The sequence below is a fragment of the Gallinula chloropus genome, assembly GCF_964237585.1.
Source record: "Gallinula chloropus genome assembly, chromosome: 4".
In the NCBI taxonomy this organism is placed as follows: domain Eukaryota; kingdom Metazoa; phylum Chordata; class Aves; order Gruiformes; family Rallidae; genus Gallinula; species Gallinula chloropus.
In genome coordinates this window covers 9,400,195-9,427,193 of record NC_140088.1, presented here as the reverse complement: position 1 = coordinate 9,427,193, position 26,999 = coordinate 9,400,195, and the positions used below count along the sequence as shown (strand labels likewise).

General features: G+C 35.4%; 1 protein-coding gene across 1 annotated transcript in view; it reads right to left on the bottom strand.

The window, feature by feature from the left end:
• HEATR5A (HEAT repeat containing 5A) overlaps nt 1–26,438 on the bottom strand; it is a gene marked incomplete at both ends in the record, with an annotated part of 53,202 nt that extends 26,764 nt beyond the window's left edge. The window contains 16 exons of the mRNA XM_084262918.1: nt 326–431; nt 1,856–2,031; nt 2,149–2,308; nt 6,409–6,522; nt 7,277–7,376; nt 8,686–8,838; nt 9,736–9,847; nt 12,420–12,670; nt 13,506–13,661; nt 14,383–14,638; nt 17,132–17,292; nt 19,523–19,694; nt 19,961–20,110; nt 20,639–20,747; nt 25,166–25,377; nt 26,313–26,438. Of these exons, the coding sequence (XP_084119044.1) occupies nt 326–431; nt 1,856–2,031; nt 2,149–2,308; nt 6,409–6,522; nt 7,277–7,376; nt 8,686–8,838; nt 9,736–9,847; nt 12,420–12,670; nt 13,506–13,661; nt 14,383–14,638; nt 17,132–17,292; nt 19,523–19,694; nt 19,961–20,110; nt 20,639–20,747; nt 25,166–25,377; nt 26,313–26,438 (2,514 nt within the window). The remainder of the gene's footprint in view (nt 1–325; nt 432–1,855; nt 2,032–2,148; nt 2,309–6,408; nt 6,523–7,276; nt 7,377–8,685; nt 8,839–9,735; nt 9,848–12,419; nt 12,671–13,505; nt 13,662–14,382; nt 14,639–17,131; nt 17,293–19,522; nt 19,695–19,960; nt 20,111–20,638; nt 20,748–25,165; nt 25,378–26,312) is intronic.
• Nucleotides 26,439–26,999: the final 561 nt, after the last annotated feature.

The window sequence follows — 26,999 nt, the reverse complement described above, 5'->3', positions numbered from 1 at the left end:
CACATTGTACCAGAAAGGATTTCCCTAACCCTTTAACATTAAAAAAAAAAAAAGAGAGAAAAATAAAACTGTGACTCTTCTACACTTTAGAAAAGTGTGACATCACAAAAACTGTATTTTTGCTGAAAACTGGACTGATCTTCACCTTGACTTTTAATCAAAATAAGAATTTCTGTGTAGACACATTTTAACAGACCTATGCCATGTTTTAGAAACAGAGGAGAGAAACAAAGGAGAGAAACAAAGGAGAGAAACAAAGGAGAGAAACAAAGGAGAGAAACAAAGGAGAGAAACAAAGGAGAGAAACAAAGGAGGGGAGATTTACCTTTAAGGAAGTAGAAAAGGCTGACACAACATTTAGTTGTACAATTTGTTGCCGTGATCCTTTTGTTTGCTTTATGGAATTCAACAATTGCTCTAGCACCTGGAGTCTTAAAAAAAGAGAGAAGAAACCACAGAATTAAAAATTAAGAAAACAAATCAAGCTTTTTTTATTTTATTTTAAACACATAACAAAGCCTATACATTAGAGAGACAGTGGTGGAACAAATTTGTTGTCCTTGCACTTCACTATATTCTTTCAAGTGGAATCCCTGTCTACAACAAGAAAATTTGTATTCTACATTAAAATGGGTAATTAATCTATGAGCACAAACTTTTGGCCTTTGTTTCCTTATAACATATGAATTCACAGATAATCACTTATATCTAAGTGGCATTAGACAGATATTATTACAAGGAACTGTATATGGGAATCCTGCATTTTGGCTTTGCATGCAGAAAGGAGAAAAGGAAAAGGAAAATGCAGTTATCTGCAGCAATTAGTTCAGGTCTTGAGCAACAGGTGAAGAAAAACAAGCAACCCTGTGACAGTACAGGCAAAAAGTCCGGGAAAACAGACCCCTCACCCCACACACACAAAAAAAGAAAGGCAGTCAGTGAGGACAGAATAAGGAAGGAAACACAAGTCAGAACATACCATAAAGCATATGGCAATTGTATTGACAGGTATGCTTATATACTAACAGCTGCACTCTAAGCAACGAAGACATCAAGACTCACAACTCACAGGCTAAGCACTCATCCCTTACAAGAAATTACAAAACTATCACCACCTATAACAAACATGATCTCAGTTCTAACTACAGTTGCCTTTGAAAATATAAAGCTGTTTTATTTAAAAATAATCCATTCACTCTAATGCTGCATTCAAGAAAATTACTAGCAGCACACACAATAAGCAACAGCATGCAAAAATCTTGAGGAATTTCATGCCTCAGAAGTGCTTATAAAAGTGAAGCAAAGAAAAATACTACAAGTGCAGTAGGAAGATACACACACAAACCCAAGAAAGGGCTGTGATCCCTTTCAAGCATTCTTGTACCTTGACAGAACTGTGTTGACACACACTCTTTCTTTCTCCCCATCCAATTTTTATAAAGAGTAAGCCAGAATAATGGTTCAGTTTTACCACAGCTCCTACTCTTTTTTGTCCTCTTTGGTTCTAAGGCTTTTAGTAATTATAAATTAAAGCACTATAATAATTGTGTAATATCTCTTCAAATAACTTCTACTTTGATCCAGCTATCAAAACAAAACATCATTTTCTTGGTCAACACAATTTACAGCAATGATGGTCACCTCTTAGTGGATGTGCCTTTCCACTGTGAAGTAACTTTGAATAGAAGGTCTAAAAATTTTGTTAATCTGGATTAGATTATTCAAATGGTTTACAGAATCAATTTCTACAATTAATTATTTTTCCAAAATTCTTTTCTTCTTTGTTTGATCTCAAACACTATGGCCAACTTTTAGCACCCCCCGAAATCCCCAACAGCTACAATGACTGCTTTACCTGAGAGACTCTGCTACATGGGAAAACATAACTCCAAAAAGACGAGTTGCTGCACTGATAACAGACAACACAGGAGGTAGTGGTTTAGGGACTGAATCACCTTTTGCAACTTTCTCATAAATTGAGTAAGGGTCATACTCCAGGCTGCCACCAGCTATGCTGTTGCCTAAAAGGAGCTGTTAGAAGGGGAAAAAAAAAAAGACATTTTTCACCAAGTCAAAACCAGCACTGACCCAAATAACCAGAACTGTTATGAAAATGTAATACCACCATTAAACTAGCTCAAAAAGTACCTGCTCTTCAATAAATCGGTGGTCAGTCTCCTGCAGTAAGGGCCCAAGTAAAAGGAGATCATTCTCATGACAAAGGGGTGGAAGCAAGAATGTAGAGGCATCTATCTGGCTATCTGGGACAGTCAAGTCCACCACTAACTCTTTTAGTACAGCACAGAAGCTTCCTTTAAATTAAGAAAAATAAAGAAAAAGAAAATTTTTGGTTACTTGCCACAAGCAAATTCAGGAGCAAGGTATTTATACTGAAATACCATCATTCACCTAACATTCTTAAGTCTTAAAATTGTTAATTGGATAACATTCTTGTTACAGGGGAAACAAAGCACTGAAGATAAGCAAAACTAAGCACACACAGCAATCTAGAAACTGATAGTGAGACCTTTACCTTCACAGAAGGTAAAATGCCATACAACTGCTAATCCAGTAAATTAGTTACAATTAGAGGGGGGAAAAAAAAAGGAGTTACAAGCAGGGACATATTCCTACTACAACTTTCCTGAAAATGAATGCTGTGGAATGTATTACTTAGCCATGAAGGAATACTTGGACTTGGCAAGCAGATGTCATTTAAAACACCCATAAGTTTAATAAATAACCAAAAGCTGCAGAACGTAATCCCCTATTTCAGGAATTTGCACTCAAAAGGAAAACATGAGGAATTTACTTTGGTAGTTAAAGCTTTTCACATATTTCAGTACCTAATATTTCAGACAAGACTGTGCATTACACATAAACAACATTAGGTATTATGAGTCAGACTATTTTTAGTTATTAAAACCATCCCTGCAGTGAGAGAACATTTCCAGTGCTGAACCATATGTGATGAAAAAGGTCAGGCTTATCTGGTAAATTGGGTGGAAGAACACTACAGAACTGACCTTACAGAATATATGCACTTTTAATGCAAATATTACATAACAATTTACCTCTGGAGCATAAGATTGCAAAGGCCTAGTAAACTGGGAAATTTCAGCATTAAGGGCATCTTAACTCCACATATGCAGTTCTTTGCACTGAGTTTTGTTTTTAGATGATCACCACATTTACCCATTTGCACTGAAGCTGCTTATAATGTTTCAACACACAAGTTCCAGGAAGTGGGACAACACAGTGGTCAGGACCTCAGGAGCACAAGCAGAACCATTTAGAGCTGGTTCCTGCAACCAGCTTATTTTACCCTTCCTGAATCTTAGATCTCTTCTGAGAAAGCTGACTTCCTCCCTGCTACCCCTCAAACTCCTGTCTCCATCAGCCTCTCCCCCTTGCAGGCATCTGTTGCTTAGGGTAACTCCCTGATTAATTAGCAAGTATGTAATTTTTCCCAAAATGCTCAACTCAAATCTAAATGTACTATCAAATATATTCCAAGATGCAGAGACAGTGTATGAAAGGGACAGAAATGTAGTCTTTTTAAAAAAAACAGTAATTAAAAACAACAATTAGAAACTGCTCTTTCATTAATTATCATAGATCCCACTAAAAAGAAATTGAAAAATCCCCTTTCTATGAAAACAGCTTTTCAAATAAAATTTATTGTATATATTCCACAATTTTAAACCAAATTGTTTATTTTAGTCCAAGACAATTGGCAATCCTTGACACATCAAATAACATTATCCCAATGTAAAGGAGCTCAAAATTTTGCTAGAATGCTGTTCCAGCATTCTAGCTATTCATCTTATCCTATTAAGATATGTGAATGCTTGTATTCAATGTTATGGTTTAGACAGTGGAACATAACAAGCACAAAAAGTTGAACAGTAAAAAGGACCCTAATGAGTTGTCTGACAAAACACATTAGTTTCAAACCACAGAAAACATCAACAAATCCAATCAAAATTGAAACAACTAAAATGATTTGTGTGAAATTATCATAGTGGACATTATAGTGATTAAAATTTTTCTGTTAATTCACAGGAAACAAATATTTTAGCCTCAAAAACATGAGCACATCAGCATCCAAAACTAGTGACACATGAAAACTGTCAAGAATATAAATCATTATCTTGGAAACACAACCTGCTTTTCCTAGCTTAAAAAGTTCATTCTTTGTATCATCTAAACTGTGAAGTCTTAACCTTTTATATGTGACAGAAGATGACCTAGAACATGCTAAATACTTTTCACTCATGTTCAAGTTAATTCAATACATTGTTTTTATATCTGTTATTTCTGAAATAATGCAAAAAAAATCATCAACTACTCATGCAGACTCACAGAAAGGCTTCATAATTCTGCTGTTTCAGCAGATAATGAATTTTACTGATGACAGGAAACAGCAAGAGAAATGTCAGGGAGGCTGAAAGAGGTCAGGAAATGACTAAGCACAACCTGAACAAGTCCTGGTGTATCCAGCCTCAGAAAACTAAAGGTTTGAGCTTGGAGCTATGAATGAAGAATTTGGTTTTAACTGTTTATTTTACTAGGTATTATGTTTTGTTCCTCTTCTGCTAAAGAAAAAAAAGTGTTGCACATTATCTAAAACCTGGAGTTAAAATAGGAGTTGTATGCTGTCATCACTGATATTGTCAAAAAGAAATAACTTGCATGTTTCTAGCCTTGGGCTCACTACCCAGATCTAAACAAATGTAAAGAAAATAAATAAAACCATGAACTGGACAGACTCTCACTGAGTGTGTCACCTTCAGCCATACAAAATGTGCCAAGGCTATGCAACACATGAAAACACCTACTATTCTTCCTAATGATAATTACTGAAATCAGACATTGAAAAAACACTCTGGGTTCCATTATATTGTTTTTTCAAGTAATTTTTAAAAAATCAAGTATTTGCAAGACACATGCATGAAGCTGTCATAATGGGAATAAAATGGAAAGAAAGATATTTGTTTCAAGCTTTACCTTAAAAACTTTTTGTTTGTTTGTTTGCATTCTAACTGATACATAATTACATGTTAAAATATATAACAGACCTGGAAAATAAGCTCTGGATTCCTTCCCTAGTCTCATATTGTTTTACAAACAGGTGAACAACTCTGAGACTACATCTGTCAAATTACTAGCTTGATTCTAAGGCTATTTACAGAACTTTCAGCAGAGTGACTATTTGTAACAAACCTCTTAAGCTTTTTCTTTATGTACTGGTACTATATTGCAGTGTCCCCAGCTCGGATTCTCTCTCACAAAACTCACTTTACAGGTCACACTGTAAAATACCATCTGTTTTTCCATACAGTTAGAGCATATGCAAAACTCCCCAATAAACCAAGAAATTACCAAAACCTCACACACACAAATACCAGTATTCTATAAAACATTACCACTATAATGAAAGAACCAAAGAAACAACTTGCTGTAAGGGATGGAGCTTTAATTTTCAGTCTTTTAAGTCCCAGTCACCAATGGATATTAAATGCTATGCTTTAAGTGTTATACACAGACTTCTAACGTGGCAACATTTTTAAGGCAAAGGTCAGAGATTTGTCCTTATGAAGATTCACTTGGCAGTTACCACTAGATGGAGCAGATTATTTGAGTAAGTATTCCCTCCACCATAGAGGCTATAGCCAATTCTGTGGCTGGCTAGCCGGTATTCTCCATCCTGATGAAAAATACCCTGTACTTCTTTTTACAACTGTCAAACATTTTGATTCCTTATTTCAGCCCACACAGTACCCTATGGCAAACTATATTCATGTGACAATTTAAAGGCTAAAAAGTTTTATCTGAACTGTTGGGCCTGGCTAACTACAGCACCTGGTTATGTGATTATAGGAGTAGATTTTGCATGCTGCTAATTATATTCTGCTACAGAAAAGTGAGCCTATCCCCAGATTGGTTTTTATATTTGTCTTTAAATACAAGTTTTTAATCCACATTATGCACAGGATCAGATTACTGTATCTGTTTCCTCTACTGGAAACAATTACATTATTTTAATGAAATGTATTCAATTGGTTTATGATAAGATTATACCTGTTGGATTTAGGATTCAATGGAAAGTAAAACAAGCATCAAAACAAGTCATTTCTTCAAACAGTTTAAAACTGCAATGTTGTCTACCGTCAAGTTTCAACTAAAAATACAGGAAAAGTCTGTATTAATAATAGGAGAGGGGAAAAAAAGACCATGAACACTAGCTTTTCAAAACCATAGTGACTCCACTACACTTTCATAAAACCTAAACAAGGAATAAAATTTGTTTATTTGAAGAGCTGGGTGAATTTATGTTGAACAAAAATCTGAAATAATAAGCCCTTGGTATTTTTAACAACTATCTCTCTGTAAGAAAATACATACATACCTTCATATGTCTTTGGAGGCAAAACTGCTAGTAACTCATAAAGTTTATGTCTGAAAACTGTTGATGGTGTTTTTAAAGAATTTCCATACGATTTATATATTGAAGAAAGCCTTAAAATATAAAAACACATCAGAGGTGTTAAAGACTTTAAGCATTATGCAACACACTGGTTTCATATGTACCATTCTATTTATAATACATGTAGATTTTGGAAGTATTCAGTGGTCTCGATTCACACTACCTATAGTAGCAGCAAAAGAATTAATCTCACATGTTCTGACAGAACTTCTTTGTTCTCCATTCCCAGTCATTACTTTTATATAATAATAGAAAAATAAATAAGGCTCTTTTTGGCCATTAATTGTGTCTATATTTGTTACAATTAACACTTTTATGGCTATATCTCTGTAAACTTGAGTTTAGACCCAAATGAATTAATTCACTACGTATTCTGAAGGAAAAAAGCCAAAACCAGAAAGCCCCACCCAGCTTAGCTCCGAATCTAAATATAAAAAATGTTCATCTCTAAAATCTTTTGTCAAGCGTATTCTCTAACCTTTAATTTTATAAAAAGCCATCATGCTTAAACACAAATGCATATGTTTAATTTAAAAAGTAGAATAAAAGCAATAATTTAAGAAAAAAAAAAAGAAATCATTTTCTCTGTCTTATTTACATGATACTGGAATGTGTAAAACACATTGTCAGCTACAGTATTCAGCTATACAGCTGCATTCTATACCTTTATTTTTGTACTTTGAAAAAAAGATTCTTTACAAAGTGCACTTAAATTAAATACAAGAAGATTACTCTCTGGCTTTTCAAAACCAGAATCTCATTTAACAGTTTGATACACACACTTACTGTGTCAATAAATCAACAGCACTTGGGAGTGGAAGAAGTAGTCTCTGAACAACTTCATCCGTAAGGAGACCGGCACAGTGGGAAACAAAGCTTTTGATAGCTAGAAAAGGAATTGGATTTTAGCTTACTCAGTGTGAGGGAAAAAAAAATCACATTAGTGAAGTAATCACATTAGTACCTTGGTAATAATTTAAAAGTAGAAGAAAGCATGCAAAAAAAAGTAAGGCATTTTGATGAATAATTTAGAAACCAACAAAAATCTTGAATAAAAAAGGTGTTTACAGAGGCACTGTGTTGGTGTCTCAGTTTGGATGTTCGTAGTCTGGCTCTTTATTGCATGTATAAATGCAAGCATTTTTTGTTTTTCATTATGAACTGAGTTACAGGATAATGTAGTTCAACTTCATGATAATTCCATGCAAATAAATAAAAAAAAAAAAGGGGTGGGGAGAAGGATGACGAACAGATGTCCTACTGCTTACTTTGTCAACTTTCTACTGAAAATTAGATCATTTACAGGGCTTTAAGAAACACCTTATATATACACAAGTGTTTTCCATTATTTATAGAAAATTAAACTTTAGTAGTTCAGAAAGCCTGCAGGAAACATACATTTCCAAAACAAAAATGTTTAAAGGTTACACTTAAAGGTTACATTGTTTAGGTTGCATCTAAATTGAAATTAATGTTGAATTCCACATGTTCTGATGGGAATTTAATAGCGAGAGAAGGGTGATCACTATACTAGGGTTCCCATTTCTGCAATGCAAAGGAACCCTTAGTACTCTAGAATATGTGACTGAAACACTTTAAATACTTATAAGACCACTGGAGTCATGTTTTGTGCACAGTATTTCATGATGAAAAAACGCAGCCTACTAGCCAGCAGCCAAATACCGAGCACTCTTGACTGGCTGAGCATTGCAACTTCCTTATGGTAATTTTTTACCTGAGTCTTTCCACTCTCCCAACTGTGTTAGACTGACTCATCAACCCTATTTTGCTTACAGCCAGCTACTGTGAAACAGAACTGCTATTTACCAAATATAACAGATTGTACAAACAACAGAACACACCCTGATTTGGGTCCTAATTCATTACTGTACTATGGATGTTAAACCAGATACAACCTTCCTGGTGTTTTTACTGCTTGGAAATCAACTGATTAGAAGTCTCTTGGATTTTTTGTTTGGTTTTTACAAAAATGAAATACAGATAGATAGATAGATAGATAGATAGATAGATAGATAGATAGATGATGATACAAGCATGTATGCTGGGTAGTGAATAACTCCTTTATCACCCAGTGGAAAAAAATACATCAATATGAAGCAACATTCTTTCAGAAAGAGAATGAAACAAAGTCAAGCTATAAATATGTAGAGAAAGACATGGTAAATCCTGCTTACCACAGAGAGCACCAGCACGACCTTCCAGTGTAACCTGCCAGGTAAATGAATCTCCTCGTGTCTTCTCTGTTTCTAGGTCTTTAGGAGACGACGGAAAGACGCACTTCCACAGTAACAGCATTCGTGGCAGATGGTGTTGGACAACTGCAGGACCTGTAAGTGTTGAGAGTTGTCACAGGCATGTAAGGATTAATAAAATTAAATTTTCTTTTTGGTTCTTTCATCTGTGTTCACAAAATCGCTACAGCTGTGAGCAAAACTTGATGCTACTCTCCCAGCCATCTCATGCATAATTTCTCAAACGTCTACTATCTTGGCACTCTATTTTCATGCATAACTACATACCCACTGGCACAGTTACAAGTATGTCACCAAGCCAGCTATAATTTCTGTTTGACTAACTGCAGCCCCTGGGGATCACCAGCATAAATGAGATGTAATAAGAAATAGAGATATTCAGAAAAGCAAACATTTGTTATGGGTTAATGTAAAAGGTGTGTTTTCCCTAATCTAAGAAAAAAACTGGGTGTTGTTGGGCAGAAGTAATAGCTGAAAAAATGAAAGATGCCTTAAAGGTATGAAGAAAATAGATAAAATACATTTTTTCACAAGTAATTTAGTGATCACAATCACTAATCTCACTGCTAACAAAATCAGAAATTTTCCTAATGTTTTAAATGCCTGAAAAGAGGGAAATAGAAATAAATGATCAGCTCATTTTGCTCTGGGATACATCAAAATATCAGTGTAATTCCTCATGACCACAAAGACATTTGACTAGATGAACTTTGAAATTTATCTTCTGTGTTTAATTAACAGCATTCCCACCTAGACACTGTTTTTCAGACATTGTTCCCCATGAGCTAGTAGCCACTTTGGAAGAAAGAACCTTTTTATTTTTGAAAGTTTTGCTAAATATTCCAATTTACATGATTTTTAAAAATTATTTCACAGTGATAAATTAAATGAAACATCACAAGAACTAAAGGCAGAGAAAAAAAATATAGAACAGCTTAATTTAGTTTAAGAAAAATGGTAGAAAGCTACTACCTAATGTCATGAGGGCAGCTATCAACAGCCATCCAGCCTGCGTTCGCTGCAGTGAAATGCGACTGTTCTGGGAAGCAGAACACAACAAATCTTCTGCTACAGTCATGATTACCTTCAAAATTAAAGAGAAAAACAGAGCATCAGCAACTTAGTAATTACCAAATTATTTTTCAGTGCTATTTGCTGTGATACTTAATCTTATTTCAGTGCCCCCAAACAGCATACCATCTTCTCACACTGTAGCAAGAACCTCAAGCTCATGAGGTTGCCATGACCAACTCCAGTGTTAGTCTGGGACGGCCTCAACATGTCCCTGTGGGGTACTAGGAAAGTTACTTTGCTGCCCCTTCTTTTATCAGCAGTAAAATGAAAGCTGATATTTCTCATGCATATGTGTGTGGCAAGGACAAAACCATACTGATACTCTGATTATGCCACTATGGAGAAAAAGGATAGCATGAGATCTACAAATCAGAGCTCAGAGGAAGTGGTGAAAAGGGTAGTGATATTTTGATCCCCATTTTAGAAATAGATCCATCATTCTCTTTGGTATTTTTTTTTAATCAACAAGTGGTATAACTAAACAAGCAAATTGGTATGGTATGGCATGGCATGGCATGAACTAAATTCAAGGTGACAATCTGCTCTAACCACCAAAGCTCAGGCTATCTAGATTTTACACAGAGGGACACACTGCATGTCCATGGACAATTACCATGCTATGGGTACAACTTCAAAAAGTATTCTGCAATTGGTTTTCTTCAATTATGTTTCACATATGCAAAAAAAAAAATTTAAAGGAAAAAAGTATTCCTTACATTATGTATTATGCCTGGTTGCCAAACCAAGATGCTCATACATTAATATTAAAAGTCAGTATCATTAAAAGTCTTGGTATAACAAATTTCCTTCTATTGATCTTTTGCATACTATAACTCACTTGAACAGCATCCTTCCATAATTTATTTGAAAAGTTATACAACCACGAAAGTTTGCACATGAAAGTGCTTCATGAAATTTGAAATTTGTACCTTTCCAAAACTTCATGAAACATTGATGGTCTGAAAATATTTGTTTCCCCAATTCCATAATGCAAATGAAGACATTTATTTTGACAGATTCTTGATAGATTTAAAACATTTAATTCTAAAATTAAAACAGCACCCATGATAAAGTTTACTTTTAAAAATTACTAACAGTTTAGCACACTTAAAAATACCTGATAAACAAACATCCTAGAACAGATTACATTTAACAATGCAGAGAATTTTTCCTCTTTATGTACCAGGAGAAACATCTTATTTTTGAAGGACTTGTTTGAAATGAAGCATAAGCACTTAGTATGGAATGCTAAATATATACAAACCCACTACTTATTTTGTTCTCTTGAATAGATTCCACCTGCAACTCTAACCACTCTCTCAAAGGAAAATGCATTAATATAAAACAGCTTCTGTCCAGGTCACTACTGTCTGCATTTGATATTTCCTTTTGAAAACTGCTCTATTTAACACTGGTCTCTTTCAGCTCCTCAGAAGAGGAGCCAGTCTGGAATCTGGCAGTGTTCCTAGGAAAGAATGGAAAAGGGCTTTTGTCAGCTCCTCTGTTCACCCCCCTGCCAGCTTAGTACAGAATGCAGTGTTTCTCCCACACTTTTCTGTGCCCTCCCATACCTCCTCCTGGCCCTATATCTTCCTATTCTATTCCTCTAAAAGGAATCTTTGTTAAGAATTACTTTACTTTCTGTTAAGAACTTTAGCTCAGTTTAAGTTTATAGTATTTGAATAGCACTTCTTATCTACATAGCTGGGCAAACAATACTCATTTTGTTCTCACCCTGTGGTCTTTCAGTAATCACGAGGAAAAGTTTTTAAAAGCTAAGGAGAACAGGCACTTCTGTTTTCCATTTATAAACTGTTTCTTCAGCAGTTAGGGCTTTGAATGTTGAGAAATGTAGCTAGCAATGTCTATTAAGGAGTGGCATGGAACCGCATGTACTCAACCATGCTGAAAGGGTGGGCTGGAATCACTGCCTTGCAGCGATTCTTAGGCATTTTTCCTAATGGACTGAAGCATTCCTTTCATCTTACAGTGGTGTAACAACAAGAGAAAAAACAATCCTTGTGTCAAAGTGTGCCACTTCTACTCCAATGTCCACTGGCTCCAAAACACGTATTCTGTGAACTGTGAATCTACATTTCTACGTGATGCAGAGAATTAGCATGTAACACCACTGAAATGTCAAGTTTATAATGTAAGCCAATGCCCAGCTGGCAAATTGCAGAAGGTTTAATCTTGCAGTAAAGAATTTGGTTTGCAAGTCTGAAAAACTCTAGGAAAAAACCACAACTTTTCTCCAGGTAAAGGTTAGACTGTTCAATTTAAGTCCTTAGAGCTGCACAGAATCGGCCTCTCTCCCAAAACAACAAACTTCTCCCCCTAACAAACTTCTCCATTAGAAAAATGTATCAGTATGAGTAGTAAATAGAGTCATTAGTGATATTTCTTGAGAAATTCAAAATCCTTGCTTATCTGAATTATGGTATGCTTCAAAATCCCTTTCCTGAGGAAAGAAAATATCTCACCAGTATGGTGAGCAATGTGGTCACACCATAAAGAATATATGCAAATACTACTTCAAAAGCATCAAAAAACTGTCTTTAAATATAGCATTCCGACCATACCTTCCCTTTTCCATGTGGAATTCCTAAAGGGCTGTGTTTTACTGCACCCAGCAAAGCAGCAACAGCAAAACTGTAGCCAGTTACTGCTTCAGGAGAGGATTTCAATGCACTAAGACGTTCAATGCAACGATCCAACAGCAGGGACACATAGGAGGGCAATGCTACTGCAATACAGCGTAAACACCAAGCTGCTGTCAGTCTAACTGAAATGCTGGGATGATGAATGACAGAAATTACTGCTTCCAGAACTCCTGAAAAATGAAATGCATAAACATGCATAAGAAATAGGCAGGCAGATTGTCAGAAAGGTAAAAACGTACATAGAGGACCGGTGAACATACCACTATCCAGCTTCTATACTTCTCTTTAAAAGGTACTATTGATTTTTATAGTGAAATATTTTTTTATCAAATGTAAATGCTTGAATATTTTCCAAGAAGTTACCTTAACTGAAAAGTAACACTGTGGGGAAAGCTTAACATATTATGCAGTTATTCACCAACATGTATTGAAAATACCTGTAGGTATTCTCAAAGAAGCAGAAATCCATGCAGTGGAAACAGGTGGCCCCTTGAACTCCTCCAGAATTGAAATTAAAAAAAATTCACTGCAGCTGAATTACAATAATAAAAGTAGATGAATATACCCAGCTCAATTAAACTTATTTGCTATAAACATTACCAAGTGTGGATTTTAAATACAACTCTTAATGGAATTAAATTGTATACCAGTTTTTCTTTTTCTTTCCCCCTTTCCCCCCTCCCCCACTAACATACTGGTGTATGTGGGAGAATTTACAAACTCTTTGGCCAATGCCTGAAGATTTCCTGCAGCGCACAAAGTAGCCAAATCCACCTTTTCCATTTTTAAAATTTTAGTTTCATGGAAGAAAACAGAAAAGGATAGAAAAACTAAGGAGGTATAGGTGAGGAGACTGCACACCAAAACTAAGGTTACTAGAGTCAATGCCAGATAAAGGATCCAAACAGATTTGAAAGAATCTAGCCATAAGAAATCAAAGATCACGGTAAAAAAAAGAATACTATATATTGTACTCTGGTTCCCAAAATCAGTCAGGGTTTGTACCTGCACTGGAGTCTTGTAGTAATGGTGCTGCTGTAGTTCCTAAGCTGTGGATGAGACTTCCAAGTTCCTGAAGTGCACACACAAGGACATGCTGACTTGCCATTACATCTGTTGTACTAATCCTTGTTTCCACGTTACTGTCACTCACTGCAGCATCTGGTAACACAGTAGAGGAAGATCCACATGAAATCATGACCAAAAAACAGACTGGAAAAAGGATGTTGCTATTAAAGTTGCTTATATTACCAAATGAGCTTTTATTACAATTTTTATTACTGACCAAACTGTTTTCATTAACAGTTTATCTTCATTGAGACAAAAGTACATTTCTATTACTCAAGTGGATAATGAAGCAAAGTCTGTGCAGGTAGGAGGGTAGATAAATTGCTAACTACCAAAATGCTCATCTTGAAGTGATAGGGAACAGTGGCTAGTATACAGCATGCTTTTCTCAGCCTCACTGAAGCTAACTAGGACATGCTTTGATAGAACTTGCCAAATTTTTATTACATAGCAGGAAGGAAAGGAAAGCGTGAAAACTGCCAATTTAATTTAATTTAATATTGTGTATATTTTATAACTGTGTATATTATTTTATTATATTTGTAACTGATTAAAATTATATTTGCCAGGGAAGAAGTGTTAGGAAAGATGGTTACAGTTGTGTGGGTACACTCATGCAGAAACACAGACACACACAAACAAATAACCAGCCCAAGTTTAAAACCAAAGTAGTCCATCAAAAGCCCTCTACATTATTATGGTAATAAACCAGCACTACATATTCCATTTCTGCAGTCCCTGGATTAGGAAGTTGGACAATAACTCAAAATTGTAAAATCAGAGGGTCAAATGGATAATCTTGTTAGACCCATACCCACAACTTTCTTCAGTTTCCAGATGGCCTGACAAATCTCCTTGGCAGCTGCAATTTGAGCTTTTTCCCCAAGAAGGCCTCCTACTGTAGCTCGAAGGATAAATGAAACACAGCGGCGGCAGCCGATAGCATCCATCTGACTCTGAATAGCCTTAGGGTGAGCCTGAGACACGAGATCTAGGATATGGGAAAGGAAGGCAGAGAAGTTCCTTTCAAGCCATTGTGCTCCTAATGTAGAGACAAATACCACATATGCCTGGAAGAGATTTGAAAAGAAGCCATGTTTTAGAGGAAAATCATCTGGAAAACCACTGACAGCTATCCCACATACCTATTTCTTCTTAATCTCTGCACACTGCCACAGCTAGAACATCACTTAACTGAGATTACTTACACAGTTATGCATCCATAAATTATGTACATTCTCACTTTCAGGCAGCTGCAACTTTTCTGGATCTATTTAAGTCATTTAAATTGCAGTCAAAACTGTACTAGCACCACTGCAGCCTGCTTTTACTGCAAGTTAATTCAAGCTGCTTGCCCGTGTTATTTCATTCCAGAGTGTGAGAAATGGCAGTTTACCCTGCACGGGCACTTGTTATGTAAAACATTGTGTTTGGTCCCACTGAACAACAGCTTCCAGCTATTTAACATTCTGCACATGGAACCCAAATTTAATGTATGAATGCATTTTAAGAACTACTATGTTACAAAACTATAACCCATAACCCTGAGAGAATTTTGTTATTATAGGCTTTGAATTAGGGAATATTTGCAGCCCCCAAGCACTGCTCTTCATCTCAATGCATTTTAATTGTTTGCCTTGCAATGGGGGTACCATAAAAAGACTATGTTTGTCACAACAAAGAGAAAAAAGGCAGAGTCACTTCACAAATCTAATCACCACAAGACCATTTATTTTGCCACATAATACACTGCCTTACCAATGCTTTCCATATGCATGTGTTGGATTTTTTTGTAATGAATAGATGTGCTACCATCAAGAAAAGGGAATACAAATAATGAGAATATGCAAATGAACACACAGAATTCCTCATAAGAAAGTTCACAACTACTACCCCTATCACTGAACTTCTATACTTGCCCCATACATACTTTGCTCTCATGTCTAATGTTAACAGGAAGATTATTCACATAAAAGAAAGTGAAGTACTGTAGGCAGAGAAATTGTGCTGTCAGATCCTGTTAGCATCTAACAGCTCCTGACAAATACTACTTAGGCTTCATAATGTACCAGTATGTTACCCCTGTTTTACAGATTTGAAAACTGAAGAATTTAACAGGATAGATACACTTGTGGAGAGTCATACTGCCAGGGCTATATTTTGAAATACATCTTGAAGCTGGCTGTGTCTTGCATAAATATAATTTATTCTTTCACAAGTAAGAAGTCATCTTCAATGTTTTTCTTATTTTTTAATTTATAATAAGCTGCAATTCACGTAATAAGTAATACATTTTATAAATGCAAGTGGTTTTCACTCAAAGGCACTGATATACAGATAATTTATCAAGTTTTTCTTACAGAAACATTGCACTACTTTAAATGTTCTGGTACAGTTAAGAGTGTACCATCTAGCACAGGTACTATTGTGTTAATGTAAAAATGCATGAAAAAAAGGAGACAACCTCCAAATAATAGTACAAGTAGTCAAAACACTGAACTGAAATAGCTATTCCTGGAAAACTAATAAAACCATCGTGTACACAGAACAGCCTAGGAGTCTGGCATGCATTTTCTAGGCAAATAACTGTCAAGGTATTACTGTTCCCCAGCTTTTCTGTCTCTCTGCCAGAAGTTAATGCTTCCACCCAGCATGGTCTGAGCATAGAAGACAATCTGCGAGCACCTTCTAGCTGTTTCAGTGCAAAGTTTGGCAGTTTCTATCAGTAATTCAAGCTAATTTACAGATTTATTTTTTTTTTGCACTGTAGAAGTTGAAATGCACTGAAAAACTCCCTCACTAGCAAAGGGGACATATCAAACAGCTGTGGTGACTATAACATATTAAAATAATCACAGCTGTTTGATATGTAAATGTTCATCATGACCTTTAGTCTTGATTCATGGGTTCAGCATTTGAATATCTAGGTCTTAGCATGCAAATGCCATTTAAGATAATATTTATGGGAAGGACCCAACCTGATATTACCTGAAAAATGTGTGCTGTTTTTAACAGCATGCACTATATGGTCTGACTTCAGTCCTGCTCAGTTAACAAGATTCTATCCTCTAACTGAGCTTCCTGGAATACAGGAGAACAGATACTTATTTCCACTAAATTCCGTTTTCCTTCATTGTCACAGACTTAGTTAAAGCAGAACCTTTTCTTCAGGATAGGACTAGGAATGTCCCTATATAAAAGAGAACTATTCTAAGTCCAAAGAGTTCTTGTAACTGCCCCTTTTCATTTTTAGACACAAAAGTATGAAGTTTTAAACTAAAATTTCGAGGAAAGTACCAAGGAATTTCAAGTAAGAGATCTCATGAAGTTTTCCCAAGTAATACATATATTGAAAATTTCAAGCTGTTAGGTAAACAATAAGGAGCATCAGAAATCTTTCTTCTTTCTAGCATAACTCAAGATGTAAATCTTTATTTTAAAATTACATGTATTTAATCATAGATACAGAAATGGAGTAAATAAGATATACATATACACAGAGAGAGCGCAAAACAGTTACAAGAATATTCAGCAATCTCAGAAAATCATAACATAATCCAAACCTGGGTGACTCCAACTCTAACATCTCTGCTGACAGAACTGGTGCCTTTCAATATATCACCACTGGCTCGCAGAAATCCACAACTTCCACGCAGAAATCCAGTTCCCAGTAGCTCCATCACTTCTTCCAAAGAGATTCTGCGAAAGTTATGCCTGGTCGATGCTGAGAACAGATGTATATCTTAAGAGGAATACCTCTGTAAAACTTGTTATATTTTACAAGGAAAGGTTCAACTCCCATCATTTTAGAGAAAAACAATTTGCATAAATTCAGTAGCACAATCAAACCCAAATATTCTGTGACCCATCATTTCACAACAGAACCAATGACATTTTAGGACTCGGTGCTCCAATGAACCCAAATATTTCTCAAGCTTTTCTGCTTCAGGCATCTTGATATAGTTCAGGCCATTCCTTAACATCCATACATAGCATCATAGAATGTGTTACGTTGGAAAGGACCTTTAAAGGTCATCTAGTCCAACAACCCTGTAGTAAGCAGGGACATCTTTAACTAGGTCATGCTGCTCACAGTTTCATCAAGCCTGACCTTGAATGTCTCCACGGATGAGGCCTCCACCACCTCTCTGGGCAACCTGTGCCAGTGTCTCACCACCCTCATAGTAAAGAACTTCTTTCTAATACCTAATCTAAACCTACCCTGCTCTAGTTTAAAATATATATATACATTTACCCTCCCTCAGTGTTTACCACCTAATATAAGCTCCCTTTGCAAAAAGGTCTGTACGGCCCACTCCTGCCACCCAAATCCTCATGAGAGCCCTAACTCATTCCAGTCTACTGCCAGAGATAACCCTCTATTCCCAACTCCAGACAGGGTGGATTACCCTTCTGCTGTGCTAAACCAGGTAAGTCCATAGCTACAGGTTGTCATAGAAATAAAAGCACCTCATCTTAGTGTTAAATTAGCTCTCCAAAAGAATTGTTTACAATCTTCTAAAAAAATATTTATCCCTAACTCTATTCTGTTATTTTATTTCTTGACAGAAAGTTAATTTAAATTACATGCTGGCAGATGTGTGCAAAGTCTGCACAATGTACAGTCATCCCACTAAGTGACCTAACATTCTCACTTAGTTTTTCATTCTCTTCCAAGTACTGAAATGGGAAAAGGAATGAGAGGATTTGAGATAATTATGTCAAAAACCCCAACCTCAAAACATTAAAAAATTTCATCAGACTATCGTAGACAATGCAGAATCTTCAGGACTATCTCCTGCTCCTTCCCACCCCCTCCCCCAGCCCCTTCTAGCCCCCCACCTGGTTTCTGTCTCATTTAGGTTTAACTTCCTTTGAATTAAAATAACCAAGATAATAAAAATTAAAAAAATCAAACAGTTGAGCTTTTTATATAACCCTACCTTAGTACTTTAGAAATACAACTACATTGCTTACAGAGATTAAAGAAAACTACTGAGTCTACAAAGAGGTCAGGGCATTTTATTTTTTTTTCTTACTTTATTGGGAAGTTAAGTGCTGATTGTTCTCAGTAACACAGCAATTATCTGCAAAGGTTTCTCAGAAAAATATTTTATAAACCAAGACTTCAGAGTCTCCAATACAAATACACAGCCTCACGAATTTTGAAAGGCAGTAAATTGGGCTTGAAGATCTGTAATTTTGTCATTTGCTGCTTATTGCACTGAAAGTCTTGTCTGATGCCATTAAAAGCAGAACAGTATGAATCACATCACACTTAATCTGCATCTTGCTATCTTTTGCTTAGATTACCGTTAGAGAATTAGCTTTGGGTCCTAAGATTGGACTAAAAACACCCAATCTGAATGACAGCAGAGACTGGAGATGTTAACCATGCCAGGACAATTCAGTTAGATCAAATACTGTCTGCCAAACAGTAATTGTGATGTTGTCTGTTGAGTGAATGAACCTGTAAGTTTCTTTCTGCTTGTGACCACATTTGTACTGTTAAGATAATCCGCATGTGATATTGGTGATTGTAGAAAAAGAGATTCAAGAGATATCCTTATTTCTTTTGTCTGATAAAGATACAATCTCTCAAATCTTCATGCCTCTTAAATTGCTTAAATTAAACCTGCCTTTAAATTCCCTAGGCTACTATTTTTTCTCCATATAATAAAAATCTTGTAACAGAGAAAAATAGTGTTACCAAATATTTTTCCTTGTTTATTATTTTTATATTTTATATTTATAGTTTTTATATATATATATAAACACAACAAAAAACAGAGCACTTGACAAGAAAAATGTTACAAAACCAGACGAAACTAGAGATACAAACAGCCAAAGTTAATATTGTAATTTGATTTCAGGCTTCAAGAGAACCTGAGAGTTTCTGATCATCTGACAGAATTTTACACATGAGCAATCAGCAAATAAAGCATATACTTTACCTGTTGTGTGTTTGGATGTTAGAGCTCTAGCCAACACTGTGCCTAAGAGTTTTGAAACTGCTAATCGTACGTCATAATTGGAACCTTCAAAGGATTTAAAACATAAGGTCACAACACTATCCAGGTCTGTACTCCACATAAATACTGCTTCATTCTGAAGTTCAAGAAGACACTAAACAAAAAAGGGAAATAAAAATGTTTCTATGTAGAAAAGCACACAGCACAAGTTTTAGTTTGCTACATAATACACAGATTTCTCCCTAAAAAAATTTCAGGCATGTTGCTTCATACTAAAATGACTTGAATTTTTCCTGCCAAGGCAATATCAAAGAAATAGAGATAAGCAAACAACATATGTACTGCTATGTTCATTATCCATTACAAGATAACTTTATTTAGGGAGCATACTTAATAAAAACAGCAATTAGTGCACTTTACCTTTGCAGCAGCACAGCGCACTGCCATGGATCGATCTGTCAAACATGATCGGGCAGCTTTGTAAATATCTCTATGACAGGGAATAGCAGCAGCTCCTAAACCATTTAAGATATTTTGCAAACTAAGCATGATTTCATAACGACCTTGAGACTGAAAAATGAAAAGAGAAATGTTAAAGTTTTGTAACCCTAAACTCCTTGGAAATACAAAATGCCAACTACTGAAACAGGTAAACAACGTTTTGGGTCTTTTAGACTTTCAGGGATCTTTTTATGTGGAAGTGAGTTAAAGCTGATAATTTGCTCTATAACACTATAAGCAAGTGAAAATAGTAATTCTATGTTCTACTGGAAGGTATTCATTACCAATTTAAAATTCAAAACATGAAGTACAAGCTGGAGCAAAAAAAGTTCTTATTAAGGTGGCAATTAGATTTTCTAGTATATCAAGTTCCTTTATGAAATTACCTTGAGAATAGCTATGATCCATCCTTTTATAGCCTTAATCCATTAATGCTCTAGTAATTCTATGGAATTTAGACACTGATTTTTATCCTATGACTTTCCACAATTTTTCACATTTCGGTACCATGCACCTTCTCCTATTCATTGGTCCAGCTACCAACAGTAAACATCCTATTATTTTTCCAATCATTTTTTAAACATGCTGTTCCAATACCTCTGCATTCTTCATTGCTTTAAGCACATTCCCAACGGTGTCAGTAAAACTGTTTCCCAAAATTCTTCCCAATTTTTTGTATAAATAGCCCAAGCATACCACCGCAGCACTAAAACAAAAGCAAATCCAAAGACGCATGAAAATGGATGCAGTAATAGATGACAGGGATTAAGATGACTAATGTAATCAGTGGGCAAACAACTAAATAGAATGTCCTGAAAATGTAAGTGGATTATCAAAAGGGGAAAAAAGAAACCCCCAAAAAAAGAAAATCAGTGTATGTGGGACATACTCACGCCCTAGGAGAGATGCAGGTAACTAGGATATAACAGCTGGGAAAATAACTTGGTTAATGCAAGAATTCAGGTAACACAATCTTACAGTAAATTTTACAATAGGAATACAATTTTCACCTCCACCATTAAACCTTAACATTAATTTCTAAGTAAGCATGCCCTGCATCTGCAGTCTATGGCACTGTGCTATGGCAGATGCTGCTAGAAGTAGCCAGGGACAAGTTTATTTACAACTCAGTGGTCCACAGCAGATCGCAAATGGTCTTGTAATTAAAATTCTGGCATTTATGTGCACTAAAACAGCACAAGGAAACACCTTGAAGGAAATAAAATATAAGCCCATGTAATTTTCACTGCACACAGATACTGAATGTAGTTTCCAGGTGAAATACCCGACAACTGGAGTATATGTGTTCACTGTTATCTCCTTCACCAAAAGCAAAAATTGCTGACTATTGAGAGAAAAAAAGTTTCTTAATTAAAGAGTGTTTTACCCTGAATCATTAATCAAGGAAAACATTTTACTTTGGTAATGACAGATCTATAACTAAAACAACCAATTTGATGAATACAATGAAAAAAAAAAATCTATAATCAGCTTTCAACTCTTTTTCCAGACCTATTGAAATATGCAGTGCCAATGCCCAGCACCTCCTTCAAGAAAACATTTTATTTATTCCCCAACTTAATTCAAATTTCACATAAAGAATTTTAAAATATCATACTGAAAACATTCTTAATTAGAAAAATGTATTTAGTATTAACAGTAATACTCTAAATGAGAAAGCCCAGAGAGAAACAAAACTGATATTCTTTTTCTCTCACCATACCAAATCCTATTTTGGTCAAGTGACATTTTTCCTTATTACTTTTATTCAACTCAGTACACACCAGCAGTTTAGATTTTAATTTTGTTCATGGTGTGGCTGGGCATAAAATTACAGTTGCACTATCTTACTACTATACTGATCAGTTGATGGTCACAAGTACTCCCCTTAATTAACTTGAAGAATTAAATAATATATATTTCACATCATAATCCAAAGAAGGAATAGGTTGATGTCTGTACTTCCATGTCCTTAAGTGTTGTATGAAGGAGTCAATCACTGTTGAACAGTGATTTCTAGCAACAAGGTGGCAACATTTGTTGATGAGTCACATCTAATCAACTAAAGATGAGAATCCAGCTACTTCTGCACATCAATATTTAAATTTTTACAAAAGTTCAAAGCACAGGACTTAGAAAGTTCATCTGACTGCCTCCTGAGATTGCATCATGACTCTTTGTTGCCTACTTTTTTCCCCCAAATGTTTCTTCACCAAATCCAAACCATACTGACTCACTTTGTAAATCACAGGCAATAGCCAGAATTTTCTGAGGAAGCCAGTAAATTAATATGTTTTGCAGGGAAAAGCCTCTCTGCCTGTGTTTTATTCTCCCTGGCAGCACACCTCCATTTTGATATATGACTCTCTACATACCTTTAAGTTATTTTCTCTCTAATTCTGCCTTAACAATTGTACTTGGAGGCATACCAACAAAGTGAAGAACTAAGATGCTCCAACATGTGGTTTAGCAGAGAGATCAGCTACGAAAGGTTGCTGACGAGCCAAATTCTTTCTACATGCCTATGGCTTAAAAACAGCTTTAGTAGGTATTTTAAAAAAGTTGTAAGTTAATAAGATGTAGTCACACTGCATGACATGTTTATCTGATCTGATAAAGTATTGACATCACCTTCAATTGCACTAGGAGGTGAACAGCTAAGGTTCTTTTTAAAATACTTGCCTAAAACATTCCCAACTTCCACCTATATAAAGGAAGAAAAATTATAATTTATAAGAGCGGAAGATAATTCATTTGAAACTGTATTTAAAGGACTTTCCAGGTGAATCAATACAGCATGGGCAAAGATGGAAAAGTGTTGCTACCAGACAACATGGGCATGTATGCTAAATTAGGACAGATGACAAAGACAGGACTTCAATCAAAAAAAATTCCAAAAGAAGAAAAAAAAAGAACAGTCTTTCTTCACTGAACATCAAGGATCCCATATACTTGCAGCCTGAGATAAAACATTTTACTCAGTGGAGTTCTGTAGTTCCAATTATTTTTCTGCAGCCTGCTCTCAGTGTCAGTACTGTAAGAAATCCCTTTCCAAGCCTTCTTTCGAAGCAAACCATGCTTTACTGCTAATCTTTTCTCCACCTCTTCTCTTATTTCCTCTCCTTACTGCTGTTTACATACCCAGCAGGATTCTGAACCCTGACACTTCCCTCTTTCTCCCTCAACAACTTCCCTGCCCTCCAAGTTTGGGTATCTGCCATTTCTGTCTGTCTTTCCTGTTTCTGCCTTATTGCCAACGAACTTCATCATCCCTCCTTGCTATGAAGACATCATCCAACTTTCTCCAGTGTGGCATCTTACAGCCAAGCAAGGAAGACCTGCAGAGCTCTGTCCCATACTATAACTCACCTATAATGTTGACACACCTCACTGGTGAGAAGCCACTAGTAAAACATTAATTTACTTCTAATGACTACAACCATTTATAGAAAACTTATTCCCAACTCAAAAGATTGCACAAGAGGTCAGATGGAACAAGAGGGAAATGAACAACAGAAAAAAAAGGTATTGGAAGATACAGCTGACTCCTTGGAAAAGTCTATTTCAGCTTGGGTTAGCATGTGACATGATGGAGGAAGACAACAGATTCTGCTCTCTGCTTTCTATACAGTAGCAATAACGCATGTTTTACTACCTCATCCTTTGTCTTTAATTTTCTTTGTTATAGTGAAAGATGTGCAAGTGTTTCAGGAATGAAGCTTATTCATAGTACTTCTGCACCTTAAAGTTTGGTTTCACATCCTGCAATAGCAGTGCACCTTTCTCTGTTCTGTTGGCCAGGCTTTAGGCGTTTAGCTACACACATGCCTGATGTTTCTAAGTATACCCTGTTTCCTAGTTGGATTAAGAAATGTACTCCGTAACTGTGTTCTGCACCTGGAGCTGTACTTCTCTGTTTTACTGCTCTACTTAGCAGTATATTACCTTGTTTTTCAAACACCTCCTCCCTCATAACTCTATTACCCATGGAGTAATCTCTCTGACCTGATTTTCGATTGTTTGGTTGGAAATCACCAACTGCCTTTTACCCTTTTGGTTCCTGCTGCACACATACATCATCTAATATCAACACATTCTTTATTTTATTATCTATCCTGTGCTAGTGAGCTCAGATGCATCGTGTCAAGGGCATTATTTTTACTGTTACTAAGGTGAAATCAGTTCCTCATGAAAACCTTTCTTCAACTTTTCTGAAACAGTGTTTGACTTGCAGTAAAGCATGGTTTCTTCACCATGGAAATACGTGCCAAAGCTGGTTTTGTCCCCCCACTGAATAAAACCGTGAAACAAACCAGTCTCAGTTTACCCTATTACTTTAAAGCATAGTATGGTCATTACAGTTCTGAATGATAGCAACAAGTTTAGTATTCCTGTACTCCTAAATAAATTAATTTAGCTTAGCTTTCAAATCACTGAAGGCACGTCTTCCCAGGAAATACTAGCTAGCTAGATTTTTTTAGTATCTGCAACCTACACTGACTCAGAAGTAATGTGATTTTAAAGCACTTTAATGTGATTCATTTTATATTCATGTGAATCGTAACAAGAAACTTCTAAATAATTTTTTTAAAAAATTAAACTTATTAAACTTTCAAGGGCAATTTATGCCGTGAAGTACAGAACTGATTTTTTTTGCCCAACATACAGCTGAACTTCTTACTCAAAGCTTTGCAGTAAAGACACAGAAAGGAATATATAAAATACTAGACAAGCACTTAGCCACTCACAATTCTGCCCTGAAGGCAGTATATATTAAACGATTAGAATAAAATTGTACTAATACCTCAAGGGAAGGAAGCAATTTGAATTTGCTTTCAGTTTTCAGATTAATTACTTTTCTCTTTGTATTACTCAAGTCTGAAGATTTTAAAGATGCAATACCAAAGAAAAAAAATAAATACTTTTTACAGCTGGATACACCACAATAATGATACCAATCAGGGAGGCTCCCAAATTCTGTGTGTCATATGGTACAGAGTTTCTATTGGACAATGAGCAGAGATGAAGTAGCATACTCTCTCCTATATTAACTTCTCACTAAGAAAATCTGCCTCTCTTGTTATTGCTGGATTTGAAGTTCGGGGTTAAAAAATAAATACTTACAGTTTTGTAGGCAGATAACTTGGTGAATCATCTTTACTCCGAATGAGTTCATTGCATTTGTCAATTGTTTGGTAAACAGAAAAAGTGTCTCCAGTGCTATAAAGTACAGCTAAATTCTTGGCAATAAGCCTTCTGGTAGGAGGTCCTGGTGAATTGTTTAATAAAGAAGTCAATTGCTCAACCAGTTTCTTCTGGTTTTCCCTTATATCAGCCTGGAAATAAAATTAGCAACCAGATAAATTTCAGTTACATTTAAAATTTAGCTAAGGATAATTGATGCAAATTCTCTTTACTTTTCATTAGTACCATTCTGATACTCTGATATTCTTGATTTAAAATTATAATTTTATTATATCCTTCTACTTAAAGAAAAGTCATTTCAAATGCAATTATTTTATTCTTTAGTTTTAAAAAAAATTCACATTTTTTCAGAGCAAAATTGCCATTTCTTGATTCTCTTATGCCTGTTTTAAAATAAAACTATCTGTAGAAATACAGCAATTTAAGCAGTAAAGAACAGCAGAGTTTCAAGAAGTTGAACATTATAAAGCAAAGAACTTCCCTTAAAATAATAATCTATCTTAGTCTTATCTAAATTTTTAAAAAGTTCTCTACAAAAGAAATATATTTCATTTACAGATTTTAACATATAATTTTAAATCAGCATTATCTAGGTGGGTTTACTGTTAAGTATCTACATATGCTACTTAATAAACATTAAACAGCGAACCAAACAATGGACAGTTGGCTAGAAACATGATTAGGAAAGTAAAAACCAAAGTTGTTACATTCTTGCTTGCTAGCAAACTACCAAATAATTGTGCCATGCTAGGTGAAAGCACAACTGTCACTCTTCTTCCTGGGCATGCAAAAGCTTGCAGTAATTATCTGAGTGTAAAAATAAATATATTTTTAAAATTATTTAATGCTTATTTCTCGAATTCCTTTCTATTACTTGAAGGGCTGTGTCCAAGAACTTGTAACATTTACAAAGTTACTGCAAACAACATATTTTCATTGCATGTAGGTAAAAGACAGGAAGCAAATAAAATCAAATACTGATAGTTGTTTCTAAACAAAGTAACAAAAAAGGCAGGGAGAAATGGCTCTATAATGGGCTTTTCTCCTCAAGTCTCATTATACTTACTTTGCTAGTCACTGGTAAAAGTTTTTCCAAAAACTGTAACCATTCAAAAATGAACTCTGCTTTTTGAAATTCACCAAGCTGGTTATACGCTTCTTCATTAAGTAGTAAACTATGAGCTAACTCCATTCCTTCCAATTTTCCTCAAATTTCTCCTCAAATACCATGGAATATTAAAAAAAAAAAAAAAACCCAAACCAAAACAACAGACTATCAGAACTGTGGTAGTCAGTCAGGTTTTCTTCCCTGTTAATCTGTGGTGAGTGAATCAGAAGATAAAACACCTAAACAGAAGAAGAAAAAAATGACTAGTTAGACCACAATTGTATTATATTCATGCTTGGCTTGTTAAAACTAAACTTCCAAAGGAAAACTTCAAATAAAATTTAAAAAATACAGTAGTTTTATTTAGATGGTTTTAGTAATACCTAATGGTTTTGGAGATGAGATAATGGCTTTGATGTGATAGAAGAATTAAATATACTTCAGAAGAATCAGAGAGGGTCTCACTAAGCCACTATTTTTTCTCCAACTTGTTTTGTGTGAAGTGAGGTTTACTACTACTTCCTCGTGCCTATGTCTGAAAGCTATGATCAACTGGCCACAAGCACTGACTTTGGTGATTCAGAACTAAGTGCAGCAATAGCAATAACCTACACCTAACAAACTCATGTTAATTATATTCAAAAA